This window comes from Mastomys coucha, unplaced genomic scaffold, assembly GCF_008632895.1.
Source record: "Mastomys coucha isolate ucsf_1 unplaced genomic scaffold, UCSF_Mcou_1 pScaffold21, whole genome shotgun sequence".
Taxonomy (NCBI): domain Eukaryota; kingdom Metazoa; phylum Chordata; class Mammalia; order Rodentia; family Muridae; genus Mastomys; species Mastomys coucha.
In genome coordinates, this window is record NW_022196904.1 from 19,020,352 (window position 1) to 19,035,575 (window position 15,224).

The 15,224-nt window shown below is 52.2% G+C and overlaps 1 protein-coding gene across 16 annotated transcripts in view; it reads right to left on the reverse strand.

The window, feature by feature from the left end:
- Positions 1-2,759: 2,759 nt before the first annotated feature.
- Pou2f2 (POU class 2 homeobox 2) overlaps positions 2,760-15,224 on the reverse strand; it is an 80,686-nt gene continuing 68,221 nt past the window's right edge. For 8 of the 16 annotated variants that reach the window (XM_031385719.1, XM_031385720.1, XM_031385721.1 and 5 more), the window contains 10 exons: positions 11,717-11,822; positions 11,527-11,618; positions 8,687-8,848; positions 8,396-8,537; positions 8,144-8,292; positions 7,892-8,068; positions 5,970-6,036; positions 4,655-4,853; positions 4,468-4,541; positions 2,760-4,194 (listed from right to left, as the gene is read on the reverse strand). In XM_031385719.1, coding sequence (XP_031241579.1) covers positions 3,869-4,194; positions 4,468-4,541; positions 4,655-4,853; positions 5,970-6,036; positions 7,892-8,068; positions 8,144-8,292; positions 8,396-8,537; positions 8,687-8,848; positions 11,527-11,618; positions 11,717-11,822 — 1,494 coding nt within the window. In that variant the 3' untranslated portion in view covers positions 2,760-3,868. The remainder of the gene's footprint in view (positions 4,195-4,467; positions 4,542-4,654; positions 4,854-5,969; positions 6,037-7,891; positions 8,069-8,143; positions 8,293-8,395; positions 8,538-8,686; positions 8,849-11,526; positions 11,619-11,716; positions 11,823-15,224) is intronic. The other 8 variants (XM_031385723.1, XM_031385726.1, XM_031385729.1 and 5 more) reach the window with 5 other exon arrangements.

Below are 15,224 nucleotides of genomic sequence, written 5' to 3' on the forward strand. Positions count from 1 at the left end.
ATGGGCTGGATGAGAGAAACTAAGCCAGGTCAACAGGTCACGCTGGAGTGTCCCCAGAGAAGGGGCTTTGAGACCCCATGCCTCACCCTCCCCTATACACACACCCAAACCCTTCTTCCCACTTCTAGTCCCTATCCTAACCCCTAGAAGGGAACAGAGAGGTGGTTTAGTTACTGGCATTATTTATTTATTTTTGGCACAAAAGGCCCACCATCGAGGGCAGACCAGCCTCTCTCTGTTCCTCCCTTAAGCAGGGGTCAGGGCTGGGAGAAGAGAAATTCAAAGCTCTTCTCCCCTTAGTCCACTCACCTCTCCCTCTAGCCCAGGCCCCTGGACATTCAAACTGGGGCACAGCTTGGCCAGGGTCTCCCTCCCCACTCCAAAAAAGCTCCCTAGCCTTCCAACTCTCTCGCTCACACACAGACACACGGACACAGGCTCTGTACAGACCACAAAATAAAAACGATGAGATAGTTTTGTTTCCTGGAGTTGGAGACTGGGGTGACTAGAGTGGAAGGGGCAGGTGGGGGTGGGAGGGACTGGCAGTCCCCCACCACCTAACCAAACCTGGCTCCCCCCAGCCCCCAGCCCCTTGCCCTGGCTGGCCCCCAGCCAACAATATTTGGTTTCTTTTCTTTTTTTTTTTTTTAACATTAAAGTTCTATGAGGTATTTGGTGCCTTATCTCGAGTCCTCGGGGGAGAGGGGCCCGGGGTGGGGGGAGACCTGGGGCTCACCTTGCCCCTCACTCCCACCCTCCCACCCCCTTCCCGATATTTGGTTTCACAGCTGTAGTTAAAGCTTGGGATTTGGTTATTTTTCCCCCTCCCAGGAATTTTTTCCTTATTTTTCATTTCCCAGTGTGGAGGTTGGATGGGGAGGGTCCCCACCACCCCCAGCTGCATGGGGGTCCCCTCCACCAATGTCAGGGCGTCTGCCCCATCCCTGCCCCTGTTTCCTCCTGTCTTTGCCCCACTCCTTCACACTAGGGTGGGGACTTGATCAGGAAGAAGCAGGATAAATTGGGTGGTGGTGAGTCCCGGATTTTCTTTTCTTAACTTTTTTTTCCCTTTTCTTTTTTTGGTCTAGAATCATGGTTTCCGTCCAAGTCATCTCCACCATGTCTTCCACACTGCCAGTCTTCTCAGAGGGTTGTTTGTTGTTTGTTTTTCTGGTTGTAATTCCTTCACTCTGCTCTGTTCAAATGTCCTCCTATAAGGTCAGGGGCCCTCTGCACCCTTGGGTTGGGTCAGGTCCCTCGCTAGCCGCTTTCCAGGAAATTAAAATGGACAACCTCAGAGGTAGGGTGAGGGCGGGGGTGGAGGGTGGTTCAGTAAAGATGCTTACATTCCAGCGAGGATGGGTGGACGAGGTGCCCCATTGGTGCCTGGGCAGGAGGGCAGCCACTCCACCAAGGGCTGGGCAAGGCACCCAAGGCCCTGCATTGGCCCAGAGTTAGTTTCTGCTGCCTCTGTAACCCAGCCCAACAGTTTTGTTCTGGGTGAGAGAAGGGAGACCAGAAGAAAAGAGAACGCTGAGGCTTGAGGGCTCTGGCTGCCTCTCCTTGGAGTGTCCAGGATGGAAGGGGGCCCAGGCCATTGCCCAGCTCTCCCCTGTCCCCTTCCTCTGCCCCTGCCCAGCCAGGGACAGGGGCCACTCTGATTTCAATGGCTCGCGTCCTTCACAGCAACACTTTGGTTTGAAGAGAGATACTAAAAGGAGGTCAAGAGATCAAGAGATATGACAGAAGAACAAAGAAGGGGGGAGAGGAGAGGAAGAGAGAGAGATAGAGGAGGAGAGAGAGAGAGAGAGAGACAGAGAGAGAGAGAGAGAGAGAGAGAAAGAGAGAGAGAGAGAGAGAGAGAGAGGAATGAAAAATCAGGGAATCAAACCACCCAACAGTTGGTTTTCCTTCGTCCATTCTTTTTGCTTCTCCTTTTTTTTTTCTTTTAAAGCTTTTTCAGTTGATTGGCAGGGAGGGAGCTGGGGGCTCTTCACCCATGTCCCTGACACCCTCTTTCAGCCCCACCCACCCGCTTCTATCCACCCTGGCTGAGGGACAGGCCCTGCCCCAGCCGCACCCCCCTCCGGCTTTCCGAAGACGACGTCCATGAGGTATTTGTGAAGAGAAAGAAGCATCCATCATTCCATCCGCCTCGGCAACCAAAGGCCTGGATCACTCTGCAGGCTTGGCTCCACCTTGCGGTTCATTCTTGTCTTGAAGAGTCCTCATCTTCTTTCTCATATATATATATATCTATATATATATCTATAAATTCTTTTTTCTAGTTTTAATTTATTGTTTGTTTGGTTTTCTGTTTTTGTTTTTGTTGGGTTTTGTGTGTTTTTGTTTGTTTGTTTTGTTTTGTTTTTTTTTGGTTCAAAACTTTGTTGGCCTCCATGGTAGGAGGGCATGGTGGCTCCCAGTAGCGTCTCCTCTGTCCACTGTTGAGATACGTCCAGAGCTAGGCAAATATAGGGTCCAGCCAAGACTCGTGGAGGTCTCGTGGGAGTGGTAGCCACTTGCATGAGGAACCACAGGTCATGGTGATGCCACCACCATGCGGTCCCTGATGGAGATGCCATCCGGAGGAGCCCACCACTGGGGTGTGTGCGAGTGTGCATTGGAGGGTGGGGGGAAAGGGGAAGGGAGAAGGAGAGGTATCTGCCAGTGTCATAAGGGGCATAGGGTGGGCAGAGCGAGGCGAGTTAATCTTTTTGGTTTCTGGTTAATGTCAAAGAACGTGAAGATCCCACGGATAGGCACTGGAATATGATTTTTTTTTCAGGGAAACTGACAGACAGGATGGGAAGAAAGACAACTTGGATGCCCTCACCATATCCCCCTTTGCTTGAACCAACCACCTTCCACAGACTGGGGAGGAGGTAGACTCCAGAGCAGACAGGTGACAGGCGCTGAGGAGGGGCTTTTGAGAGTTGGAACTTGGCAAAAAATGGCCTAGCCCACCCTTCAAAGGGAGAAAGGAAGGGACAGAGGACAAAAAAGCCCGTTCCCAGGCCTTCCTCTGAACTCTCCCCAGGCTGGGGGTGGCGAGGGGGGGTTAAAGCGAGACCCCCTGCCTTGTTGGGGAGAGCTGGGGGGCTGGGGAGAGGAGACACGTAGAAGGGACACACATTCTGTTGAGCGAAACGCTAAAAACTCTGTACAGCCTTTGGATGAAGCTACTGAGTATTTGGTGTAAGGTTGTTTGGGTCCTTTCTCTTTTACCTTCTGGAAAAGACCATTTGGTAGGTGGCTCTGGGCCCTGGGCCTCCTGCCCCAGGCAGTACCTGTCTCCATTGGCCCAGAGCTGGGGCTGGGCCAGCAAGCTGGCACATTCTCTGGTTCCTTCTCTGCCCAACCCCAGTGGGGTAAGGTTAGGAGTTGGTCCCACAGCCAGGGCTCCGCGGCATGAGGTCCGACCTGCTGGAGGCTGCTCCGCTCCTGGCTGAAGGTTCTTATTTGGTGTCATAGCAGTGAGCACTCCAAGATCTGGCTCAAAACTGGTTTTTGGTTTGTTTGGTTTGGGGGTGAGGGGTGTTTGGTTAGTTTGGAGGTGGTTTGTTTTTTGTTTTTTGTGTTTTTGTTCATTTCTTTGTTTTTCATCTCTGGTTCCTTTAGGGCAGCTGGTTTCTATTGTGAATATTTTTGGTTTTCTTTTTTGTTGGTTAGTTTCTTTGTTTTTTGTTTTGTTTCTGTTGTTGTTTTTTGTTTTGTTTTCTTTTTGGTTGGATTTTTGGTCTTTTCCTCCTTCGTCACTCCTGCTCCAAGGATCCACCGCATCCCCCACTAGCCTCCTCACCCTCTCTTGGGCAGGGGGCCAAGGTCAGGGGAGTCAGAGGAGGAGGAGGGGAGGCATGGTCGGCTCTCACTCAGCCTTGGACCCCGCCTCGGGTCCCCCCGGGCCTCCAGGGGTCTGTGCTGCCACGTCACTGCAGGTGGAGGATGATGAGGACGAAGAAGATGAGGAGAGGCCAGGAGACTTGCTGGAGATGGACGCTGCCACGGCTGCAGCCGCTGCCGAGACCAGGCCCACGCCTGGCGGGGCACTGAGCAGGGGCAGCCCGGTGTGGTTCAAGAAGAGAGGCGAGGTTACTAGGCTGGGGCTCCCTGGGGCCGCACCGGCTGCCCCCAGCACCAGGTTCCCGCTGCCATCAAGGCTGGTAAGGGGCAGGGTTCCACCAGAGGCCAGGGCTGGTGAGGAGAAAGAGAGGCTGAGCTGGAGGCACATCAGGGAGACCTTGGCCTCTGTGGACCCCATGTGAGTACCCTTCTCCCCGTCTGCCCCACCGACTCCCATGAGGCAGCACCCCTCACACCTTCCCCGAAGACAGATGGGGGTGAAGACGCGAGCAATGCAGTGAGCGGGGTCAGTATGGCATGGCTGGGGCAGCGATGGGGGGAGGGGGTCAAGGCCCAGAAGAGGGCAGGACTGGTGGCAATGGGGTGACATGAGGCAGCACGCACCTTGGATAGTGGCCAAAGGGTTGTTGCTCATAAGGGCTGGACTCAGCCCAGAGCTCAACCCCACCATTGTGCTTCTGCAAGAGCAAAGCAGAGGCATTAGCGGGGGAGGGGAGCCCATGGCAGAATTGAGGTGCATCTCCCCACCCGGAAAGCAGCTGGGACCTCCCACTTGCAGCTGCACACTTACCCCGTGCTGGGGTTCAGGCCCGACAAGCCGATGGCCGAGTGGCTGCCTTGAGGGCTCGGGTTTGTGCTGTTGGTGGTGGCCGGGGGTGGGGGAGTGACAGAGGGGATGGAATTGAGGGGGGGAGCGACTCCGCCCCCACCCCCACCCCCTCCTGCCGTCCGGCTGGGATGGAGCGTCACAGCTGAGGATAAGGTAGTAACTGCCAGAGAGAGACAGAAAGCAGGATCTTCAGCCTCCTCTGGTCCCTTAGCAAGGAAGTCAGGGTTATCTCTACTGTATGCCCAGAGTCTCCTCACTGGGAGGGGAAGAGCACTAGCCCAACCCCTCGCTAGAATCCTTTTGTTTCTATCTCATGATAGAAGTCAAAATAAACAGTGGCACTGGCTTTTGGCAAACTGTGCCCCAAACCGATTTGATGTGGACAAGAAATGGCTTGCCCAGAAGAGCCGGTCCTATGGCTCCCTCCAGGTGCTGGAGGTGAGTCCAGGCTACATCTGTGCTGTTGGACGATCAAGAGTGGGCAACTGGAGAGGGGTCACTAAGGGTCAAGTTGGCTAGAGCAGATCCCAGTTCTGGCTGTGTCCTAGGGTGAACACACCAACCTCTCTGACCTTCAGTTCCCTCATGGAAAATGGGACTAACTTCATGAACTTAGTATGAAGATTAAGTCAGTCCATATATTGTCTAAAGAACCTGGTCCAGTGGGCACCAGCTCCTTCTCATAATTTGCAACCCTCCATTTATTATTTCTTAACCTGAAAGGAGGATATAGTATTTGCTTTCTATTGTTGTTGTTGTTGTTGTTATTTTTATTTTTTTACAGGCTGGAGAGGTGGCTCAGCAGTCAAGAGCACTGGCTAGTCTTCCAGAGGACCTGGGTTTTTGGATCTCAGCACCCACACTGCAGCTCATAACTGTCAACAACTCCATTCCCTAGGGAATCTGATGCCCTCTTCTGGTGGCTACTGGGCACTGCATGCTAATGATGCAAAATAAACAAAACAACCCCAGCTCATAAATAAAAACAAACAAATAAGACATTTAAAGAAATACTGAGACTGGAGATGGACCCCAGAGCTCTGTGCACTAAGCAATCTCCATCAGAGGGCAAACACCTGACCGAGGCCAGGGGACAATGAGTGCTGCCTTCCAGGGAACTGTGGAGCTGACTAAAGGCTGCCCTCTGCTCTGTCTGCCCCACACCACCCGAGAGACTCGGCCTTGAGGTCCACAGCTGCCCAGAGCCACTGCTGAAACTCAGGCTGTAGCCATGCAGAGTGTGTTGTCCCGGTCTCCCTCCCAGCCTGCCCCTAACCTGTTGTGCTCAGACTGCTAGAAGCTTGGGACAATGGTAAGGTCCCTGCGCCCCCTTGGGGTGTGACCTGGGAAGAGAAGAAAGTAGGGTAAGACACTACTGTCACAAGGCAGCCTGCCGTAGTGTTCTCTGTGCACCTGACTCCCATTGCCCCACTCAAGGGTGGGGAGACAGGGCTCCAGGCACATCGTCCTCCCCACGCGTACCCCAGTGATCCCGTGCCACAAGCAATGAGCTGAGAGAGTTCCCCACAGCTCCCCCCACACTCTCCTGTCTGGCTAGTGTCTCTGCAGAGCTGGTCCTGTCTTCAGTGATAGTATCGGGACAACTGCTCTGTGTATTCCTGCTATTGGCTCTCCTAGAAGGAACATACTTGTCTTTGTAAGAGAGTCAAGCCAGCCTGGATTACATAGTAAGTTAGAGTCCAGCCTGGGCCGCATGTCATGAAATCCTGTCATGGGCACTCAGGAGGGAGAGGCAGGAGGGTCAGGAGCTCAAAGCCTCTCCTCACAGAAGATGCTGGCAAGCCCTGAGGCAGACTCACTCTGCGTAGAAACCGGAAAGACAGACAGCGTCTCTCCACGGCTCAAAACCCCATGACTTGGTAAAACGTGAGGTATCTGCTGGGCAATGGTGGTGCATGCCTTTAGTCCCAGTACTCAGGAGGCTGAGGCAGGAGGATCACAAATTGGAACTGGACTGTATGACGTGTTCCAGGCAACCTTGACTCAAGAGGAAGAGGAGGAGGAGGAGGAGGAGGCAGGCAGATCTCTGTGTCTGAGGCCAGCCTGCTCTACAGAGTGCATTCCAGGACAGCCAGAGCTACACAGAGAAACCCTGTCAGAAAGAAAGAGAGGAGGAGAGAAAGGAAGGAAGAAAGAGAATAGTTCTAGGACAGTCAAGGCTACACAAAGAAACCCTGTCTTGAAAACACAAACCAAAGCTGGGTGGTGGTGGCTCACACCTTTAATCCCAGCACTTGGGAGGCAGAGGTAGAGGCAGGCAGATTTCTGGGTTCGAGGCCAGCCTGGTCTACAGAGTGAGTACCAGGACAGCCAGGGCTACACAGAGAAACCCTGTCTCGAAAAACCAAAAAAAAACCAAAAAACAAAACAAAAAAAAACAAACCCACCACCAGCAACAAAGCCCATTCCCAGCAGCTCCAGCCACACACTGCATTGCACTGGGATCAGTACATCTTAGCATCTAAGCCTTTGTGCATGCTGGACCTGGCAGAATGTGATTCTTCCAGGTAGTCCTCCTCCTTCATGTGTCTGGGGCTAACTCTCGAAAGACTCCCTCCTTCCTCCCAGCCCTGCAGTTGAAAAGCTTCTCTCTAGATACCACAGCCCCTTTCACAAACAGAAATAAGGGGACAGAAGAAAGCATAACCCAGATGTATCTGGTAACTAAGCTGACTGGTGTGTGGCCCTGGTGCTGCAGGTGCCACACAGGTCTAATGATGGCCCTTCCTGCCTCTGCAGGAAGGTGTATTCCTGCCTGAACCATACTGTGCCCCCCTTTATGCTCATGTACCGGTCACAACTCTTGTCTGTCTGTGGGAGCTTGTACCCACCACATCAGATAACAGTCTGGGGCCTGGAGACAGTTTGGTAGATGAAGTCACTCCTTGCCAAGCTTGACGACCTGTGTTTGATCCCTGGAACCTTACATGGTACAAGGAGAGAACTAACTCCCAGAAGTTGTCTTCTGACCTCCACTCAGGTTGGGTGGCGTGTTTTCCTGGAAACGGTGTCCCTTTGTGACCACTCTGTATGTGGCATACTCTCCCCAGAACCTCTGGGGACAACTCTCCTGTCTCTATTCTAGGTACATTTGCTTCACACAGATGCCTACGGGCTTATGCCCTGACTCCCGACCCCACCCCCACCTCCAACACATAGCCCCCAAGCTCTGGGTACCAGGTGAGGGCTGTAGCTGGTCGGCTTTCCCGGGCTGGGCAGCATGGGGGCCGCACTGCAAGGGTTGATGCGTTTCTCCTTCTGGCGCCGGTTGCAGAACCAGACGCGGATCACTTCCTTCTCCATGTGCAGCTGCTCTGCGATCAGCAGGATCTCCTCTGAGGTAGGCTTCTGGTTCTACAGGCAGAGAGGGTTGGTGAGTTGGGTTCTTCCACCTGCTACCCTTCCTGGTCGCCAGGGGGCGAAACTCACCGCTAGGAAACTCTTCTCTAAGGCGAAGCGGACATTCGTCTCGATGCTGGTCCTCTTCTTGCGTCGCCGCCCCGGCAGCCCGTCGAAACCCAGGCTGGGGCTGCTCAGCTGGTTTGGGCTGGGTAGGCTTGAGTCCACAGACATAGTCTCTGTGAAGATGGGAGACAAGGATGTAAGCGATCACTTCCCGACCTGCCTCATGACCAGTCCTGTTTGCGGGCCGCCCAAGTTGGAGCTTCCCGCCAGGCTCACCTGCGTCGTTGAGCCACTTCTCCAGGAGGGGCTTGAGTTTACACATGTTCTTGAAGCTCAGGTTAAGGGCCTCGAAGCGGGAAATGGTCGTTTGGCTGAAGTCGTTGCCATAGAGTTTGCCCATGGCCAGGCCCACATCACCCTGGTCCAGAGAGAAGGGAGGTAGGGTTTGGAAGTTAAATCTGATCTGTTCCAAGGCCAGATCCAAACACTCCACCATTGTTTGGACCTTTGCATCTTTGTACCGCTCCCCCCCACTTTCACCCGCTACCTCATAAGGTGGTCCCAGACCTGTGTGAAGCCCAGCTTGATGCGGCGTTGCTTGAAGGTGCGAGCAAACTGTTCCAGTTCCTCCAGATCACTGGGCTCCTCCGGGTGGGATGGCGGCTCCAAGCATTTTGGGGGCTGCGGGTGTGAGAGTTGCAGGTCGGGCAGCGTGGGGCGAGTCATAGCCTGGTGGGGTGGGCAGGTGGATGGGATGTGGGATGGAGGACCCGGATGGGGCTAAGCAACGGTTGTGCACTTGCTTGCTTCAGACTCCCCTCATCAGCCCAAGGCGCCCACACTAATTTCTAATCCTGTTAAAGGTTTCACTCCACTGCCTATCGTGATCCTCTCAATTACTCTTCACCTTCTCTTAGAGAGCAAAACCCTCAGAGGGAGCAGCATCTTTTGCTGATGGCTCAGTGTGCTCAAAGCCTAGGCTGGGGGACAGTGGGGTCCATCCTCCATCATCCTCTGGTACTGACTTGTCAGGCAGCTCAGCCTGAGTCTTAACCCTCCTGGGACAGACATTCTCTTCCATTGAATAGAAACCATCGCTACAACTCTGCCTGCCCATTGGATTATTGAAGATTACTAATAAGCAGGCTGTCCAAGCCCATAGGCATAGAGTGAAGCTTGAGGTTCCATCTATAGATGTGACATTAACATGTAGATACCTGGACTACAGATGGGTATTACATAGGGCAAGGATGCTGAAAAGAGGGAGGTGGTGCACACGGAGGGAGACATATGGAACCTATCTTGAGCTCAGTTTCACTGTGCATTTAAAACTGCTCTAAAAAATTAAAAGGCCAAATAGCTACTCCAGAGAATAAGGCAAAGGGATTCTACTTTTAAGGTCAGCTTGGGGGGCTGGAGCAGTGGCTCAGTGGATTAAGAGCATTGACTGTTCTTCTGAAGGTCCTGAGTTCAAATCCCAGCAACCACATGGTGGCTTACAACCACCCGTAATGAGATCTGACGCCCTCTTCTGGAGTGTCTGAAGTCAGCTACAATGTATAATAATAAATAAATCTTTGGGCTGGAATGAGCAGGAACTGAGCAAGCAGAGCAAGTGGGGCTGACCAGAGCAAACAGAGGTCCTAAAATTCAATTCCCAACAACCACATGAAGGCTCACAACCATCTTTACAGCTACAATGTACTCACATACACAAAATAAATAAATAAACCTTTAAAAAAAGAATTATTAAAAAAAAAAGTCAGCTTGGGCTACAGAGTGAGTTCAATGCTAGCCTGAGCAACTCAGAAAGACCATCTCAAAATAAAGTATGAAAAGAGGGCTAGGAGGGTGGCTCAGTGTAGAGCCCCTGCCTAGAATCCCCCAGTGAGGGGCTGGGGGCGTGGCTCAGTGGTAGAGCCCCTGCCTAGAATCCCCCAGTGAGGGGCTGGGAGTGTGGCTCAGTGTAGAGCCCCTGCCTAGAATCCCCCAGTGAGGGGGCTGAGAGCATGGCTCAGTGGTAGAGCCCCTGTCTAGCACACTTAAAATTCTGGATTGACTCTCTAGTAATACCAAAATATAAATAAAATAAAACAAAGTCTTAAAAATAAGTAGCTTGCAAGCAGAAAAAAGGTACAGAATTAGAGGCTAGACAAAAAGCAACAAACACTCCGAGTGATTCACTGTCTTAAAAATGAAAGGTTGGAGGCAGGTGGTTGGTGTGGGGATTTCTGTCCCAAGGATCTTTGGTGATCTAAAATCCTGGGGCGGGTGTGTTTGGGAAGCCATGCTGACGTGAGCCCTGCTGGATTCAAGGTGTCGCTTTGTATCAGCCACATCAACGGTTTGGTAGCAGTGGCACTATCATCCCAGGAGGGATAAAGGACAACACAGCAGAGTCAGCAGGGCAGCTTGAGCAGCCAGGTAAGTCCTGATGCCGTTGTCACACGAACACGTCACATGAACATGAACATGTCACATGAACTCCTAGCCTCTCAGGAGCTTAGCCCTACAGCTAAGACCTGGGTGGACCTGTAAACTATGCAGCCTTTCTGACAGAGCTCACGGGGGTGTGTGCATGTGTGCGTGTGTGCACACATGTGCACGTGAGTGTGGAGAGCCTGAAGTCACCACCATCAGGCAGGTGTCTTTCCTCAGATCCTTGCTACTTTTTAAACGTTTTTTAGTTTTGAGACGGGGTCTCTCAATGAACCTGAAGCATATTGGTTTGGCTGGCTGGCCAAGGATCCACCTGCTGTCAACTCCCTTGCCCCGAGGGTGAAATTAATGCCACATTCAGCTTTTAACCTGGGTTCTGAGGAGTCCTTGAACTCAGGCCCTTGTGTTTATGTGGGCACTTTACTAACTGAGCCACATCTTCAGCCTCTGAGCTAAACATTTCATCAGATTTTCTTTCTTTTTTTCTTTTTCTTTTCTCTTTTTCTTCTTTCTCTTTCTTCCTTTCTTTCTTTTTTTCTTTCTTTCTTTCTTTCTTTTTTGTTCGAGACAGGGTTTCTCTGTGTAGCCCTGGCTGTCCTGGAACTCACTCAGTAGACCAGGCTGGCCTCGAACTCAGAAATCCACCTGCCTCTACCTCCCAAGTACTGGGATTAAAGGTGTGCGCCACCCCTACCCTAACCGCTGGTTTGGTTTGAATCCCTTCATTCTATGAAGCAAGGAGCTGATCTGTGGAGCCTAGCTTGTCTGACTTCCTACAGCCAGTTGGTGGCAGAGTAGGGCTGAGCCTCAGGTCCCTCAAGTGCTCTTTGGGCGTGAGATGGTCCAATGGAACAGAGGGGAAGGAGGTAGGCCATTGACTTTCACAGGCCCCCACCCCAACTCAGCCACTCAGCCCTTGCTCACACTGCTGTGGCCAGTGGCTTGATAAACTCAGTGGACAGTCTCACCTGTGTAGGAAGCCCGGCCCGGGGCTGGGAGGTCAGGAGAGCTCCCTGGGTTTGCTGAGGTAGCTGGAATAGATTTGGCGTTGGTAGCAGGCCTGGAGAAACAATTAAGAACACAGAAGGTGAGTGGGCAAGGGGCAGGTGGTGGAATACCGAGTGTCCGGAGAAGGTGTCAGCAAGGCTGAGGTCTCACCTGGCTGACTCTGCTGCGCCTGTGGCAGCAGGAACTGAGCAGGTGGCTGGAGGTGGTGGCCAGGGACAAGCACCAGCTGCTGGAGCTGGAGGAGTTGCTGTATGTCCTGGCAGAGAGGGGATGGACAGAAACACAGAATGAGTCCGGGCTGGGTCTCCTCTCCAGGAGGAGGTGGTGGATCCCCAAAGGGTTGAAGCCAGGAGACTTGTAGCCTGGTACAGCAAGCTGTGGTCCACTAGGCTTGGAACAGCACAGCGACCATGGGGCACCTGAAGGTCCTATCCTCCCAGCGGCCCGCCCCAAGAGGGCTCATTCTTTGCCTTTCCCTTCCTGCCGAGTGTTTGCCCTGTCTTACATTCCCACAGAACAAATAGACTTGTTTAAAAATGTAAACCAGACTAAGTCTTTTCTCTCTTTAAAATGCTCCCAAGGCACGTGCTATGACGTCTGGAATGATCTCTGATGCGCTCCAGCAAATAGCAGGTGTGTGTATTGGTACGGCCACTCGGAGAAAAGATTCGGCACTAATTTACGTGGAAAAGAGAGCTCAGAATGTGAATTGATTTGGAGATAGGGTCTTTGCCGATGATCAACTTAAAACAAGGCCATGAAAGCACATTCTAGGGCTGGAGAGATGGCTCAGGGGTTAAGAGCACTGAGTGCTCTTCCAGAGGTCCTGAGTTCAATTCCCAGCAACCACATGGTGGCTCACAGCCATCTGTAGTGGAATCCGATGCCACATTCTGGTGTGTCTGAAGACAGCTACAGTATATCCACATACATGAAATAAGTAAATTTTTAAACAAATGTTTTTGTTTGCTTTCTTTTGTTTTTGTTTGTTTGTTGTTTGTTTGTTTTTCGAAACAGGGTTTTTCTGGATAGCCCTGGCTGTTCTGGAACTCACTCTGTAGACCAGGCTGGCCTCAAACTCAGAAATCCACCTGCCTCTGTCTCCCAAGTGCTGGGATTAAAGATGTGTGCCACCACTACCCGGCAACATTTTTTTTTTTTTAATTAAAAAGACAGAGAGCAAGCATCCACAAGCCACCCCAGGAGGGACTGACGAACTTGGGTGGGACAAGCCTCGATGTTTACTACCCCCTAACCGCAGATGCACCATTTCCTTCTACTGTGAACTAGAACAGACCCTGGCGATGCCAAACCATCTGGCCTGCACTGTCCTTTATCCCCACGTGTGAGAGAATCCAAGCACTTCGCTGCAGCCTGGCTCAGCCCAGCCTTTCCTCTCCTTGAGACTTTCCTGCCCTCTGACCCTTATCGGGCCACACAGCCCCTCCTTGTCACTCAAACCAGAAAGGAACCTCCAGTGCTTGTCACTCAGCCCGCGTCTTTGCTATTTATGCTAAGAACCACCCCCTTCCACTTCATTCAAATCTCCATCAATGTTTTTCCTCAGGGCAGCCACCTGCTCCCCTATCTCCCTTTTCCTGTCACGAAGACATTCTTCACATCACGTTCTCCTCTGTCCTGCCGGAACTGCTTCCTGTCTTTCTCTCGAGTTACGATGGACACACAAAACCGTCTACTTTATCCTCACCAAGAAAGGCGCCCGCTCTTGAAGAGAATTCCCCACTTCCACGACCCCCATTTGCTGAGTGAAGGAATAAAATCGTTAGAAAATGATCTTAGGGTGTAGCGAGTAGGATCGGCACGGGGCTCGGCCAGTAGGAGGACCCATCGGTCTACAATCCAGAGGCTGCGTGGCTCTCTTTAGCCACTTGGGGGCGCGCTACTCGGGCCTCAAATGGAGTTGAGTGAACTGACAGCTGCTGGAGGAGACCCTGGACGACATATTTTATAAGTCAATTGCTTTGTCTCTAAGCAGCTGGGAGGGTTAGCATAACCCACTGAAGCTAAGAAGAAAAGAGACCAGCTCTTTTCTACGATTCAGTTTAGTATGTAGCTCAGGCTGGCTAGTAACACTCTATGTAGCCCAGACTAGCCTCAAACTTGTTAGAATCCTTCCTGCCTCTGCCTTCTCAATGCTGGGATTATGGTTGGGCATTCCCATTACCACACCCAACCTGGTAAGGAGCCAGTTCTTGCGTCCAGTGCACATGCTGCCCAACAGGTTACAGGACAGTCTGGCTATGCTTTGCTGAAGACAGACCGGGGACAGAAGGGCAGATACACAGCTCATGAGCTACATGGGTGGAGGTGTGGCAGTGTACTTGATCACTTTCTCATCGGGCCTCAGTCCCCACTGGGGGTGAGGGTGGGGGTGGGGTAGAAAGCTATGTGAGTGAATGGGAAGAGGCCAGGGCCCCAGAGCTGGCCAGCTGCAACGATGGCCCAGGTGCTGTGCCTCACCCCAGTGCACAGAGAGGAGGCCCTCACCCCACCATGCCTCCCACCCCTGAAAAGCCCCACCACCATGACTGGAGGGTGTCGGCAGATGGTGACCAGGTCTGGATACACCCTTGACTTGAGTCTAGGCCAGAGAGGAGTAAGAGTGGAACTGTGGGAACCGAGCGAATAGGAGCCGTCATTGTGTTCTAGAGGAGGGCATGTGGGGGATGGGCGGCAGGGTGATATTGTCAGTGGGTACAGTTTCGGTTAGATAGGAAGGAAAAGTTCTGTTGTTCTAGTACAGCAGGGAAGTAGCTGTAATTAATGACATATTGCATATTTCCAAACGGCGAAAAAGAGCGGGGTATGGTATGTGGGGTATGAGTCTCAGCATCTCAGAGGCAGAGGCAGGAAGTTGAGGAGTTCAAGGTCAGCTTGGGCTACATAGAGACTTCCAACCAAGAATGGGTTACAAGAGCCTCTGTCTGCAAACAACAACAACTACCACTATTATTATTATTGTCAGTGCTGGGGATTGAACCCAGGACCTCAGACATGCCAGACAAGTGCTCTACCACCAAAGCTGCACCTCCGCACCCACTTGCCCCCCTCACCAAAAGACCTTAAATATTTTCATCATACAGAAATGATAAATATTTGAGGTGACAGGTATGTTAAATAGCCTGACTTTGGAGTCACGGTTATTGAATCACTCCTGCCTCTGGGTCACAGCTTTCTTATCTGTGAAATGGGGGAAAACTGGGTAATTCTTCCCCAGGTTTCACTGGGGCCTGAGTGATGTCATTATTCAGAGAGCGCATTACTTACATACAGGCGCAAGCCACCACTGTCCCCTCACACATCCCACCCCAGCGTGAGCTGTCAATGGTGCGAGCCCCATCTGCCTTTCAAATCTGTCCTCTTAACCATGAACAAGGTCCAGTGCCCCCCAGGCTCTGCGGAACTTTAGCTAGAGATATTGGCCTGCCTGCATGATGGCCCCAACTTGAGTAATTAAGAGACTCCTCAGGTACATGGAGTCTCTTAGGTACAGGTAGTTATGGAGGTACATGCCTTTAATGCCAGCACCCAGGGCAGAGGCTGGTGGATCTCAGTGAGTTAGAGGCCAGCCAGGGCTTCATGGTGAGACCCTAGTGATGATGGTGGTGGTGGTGGTGGTGGTGGTGGTGGTGGTGGT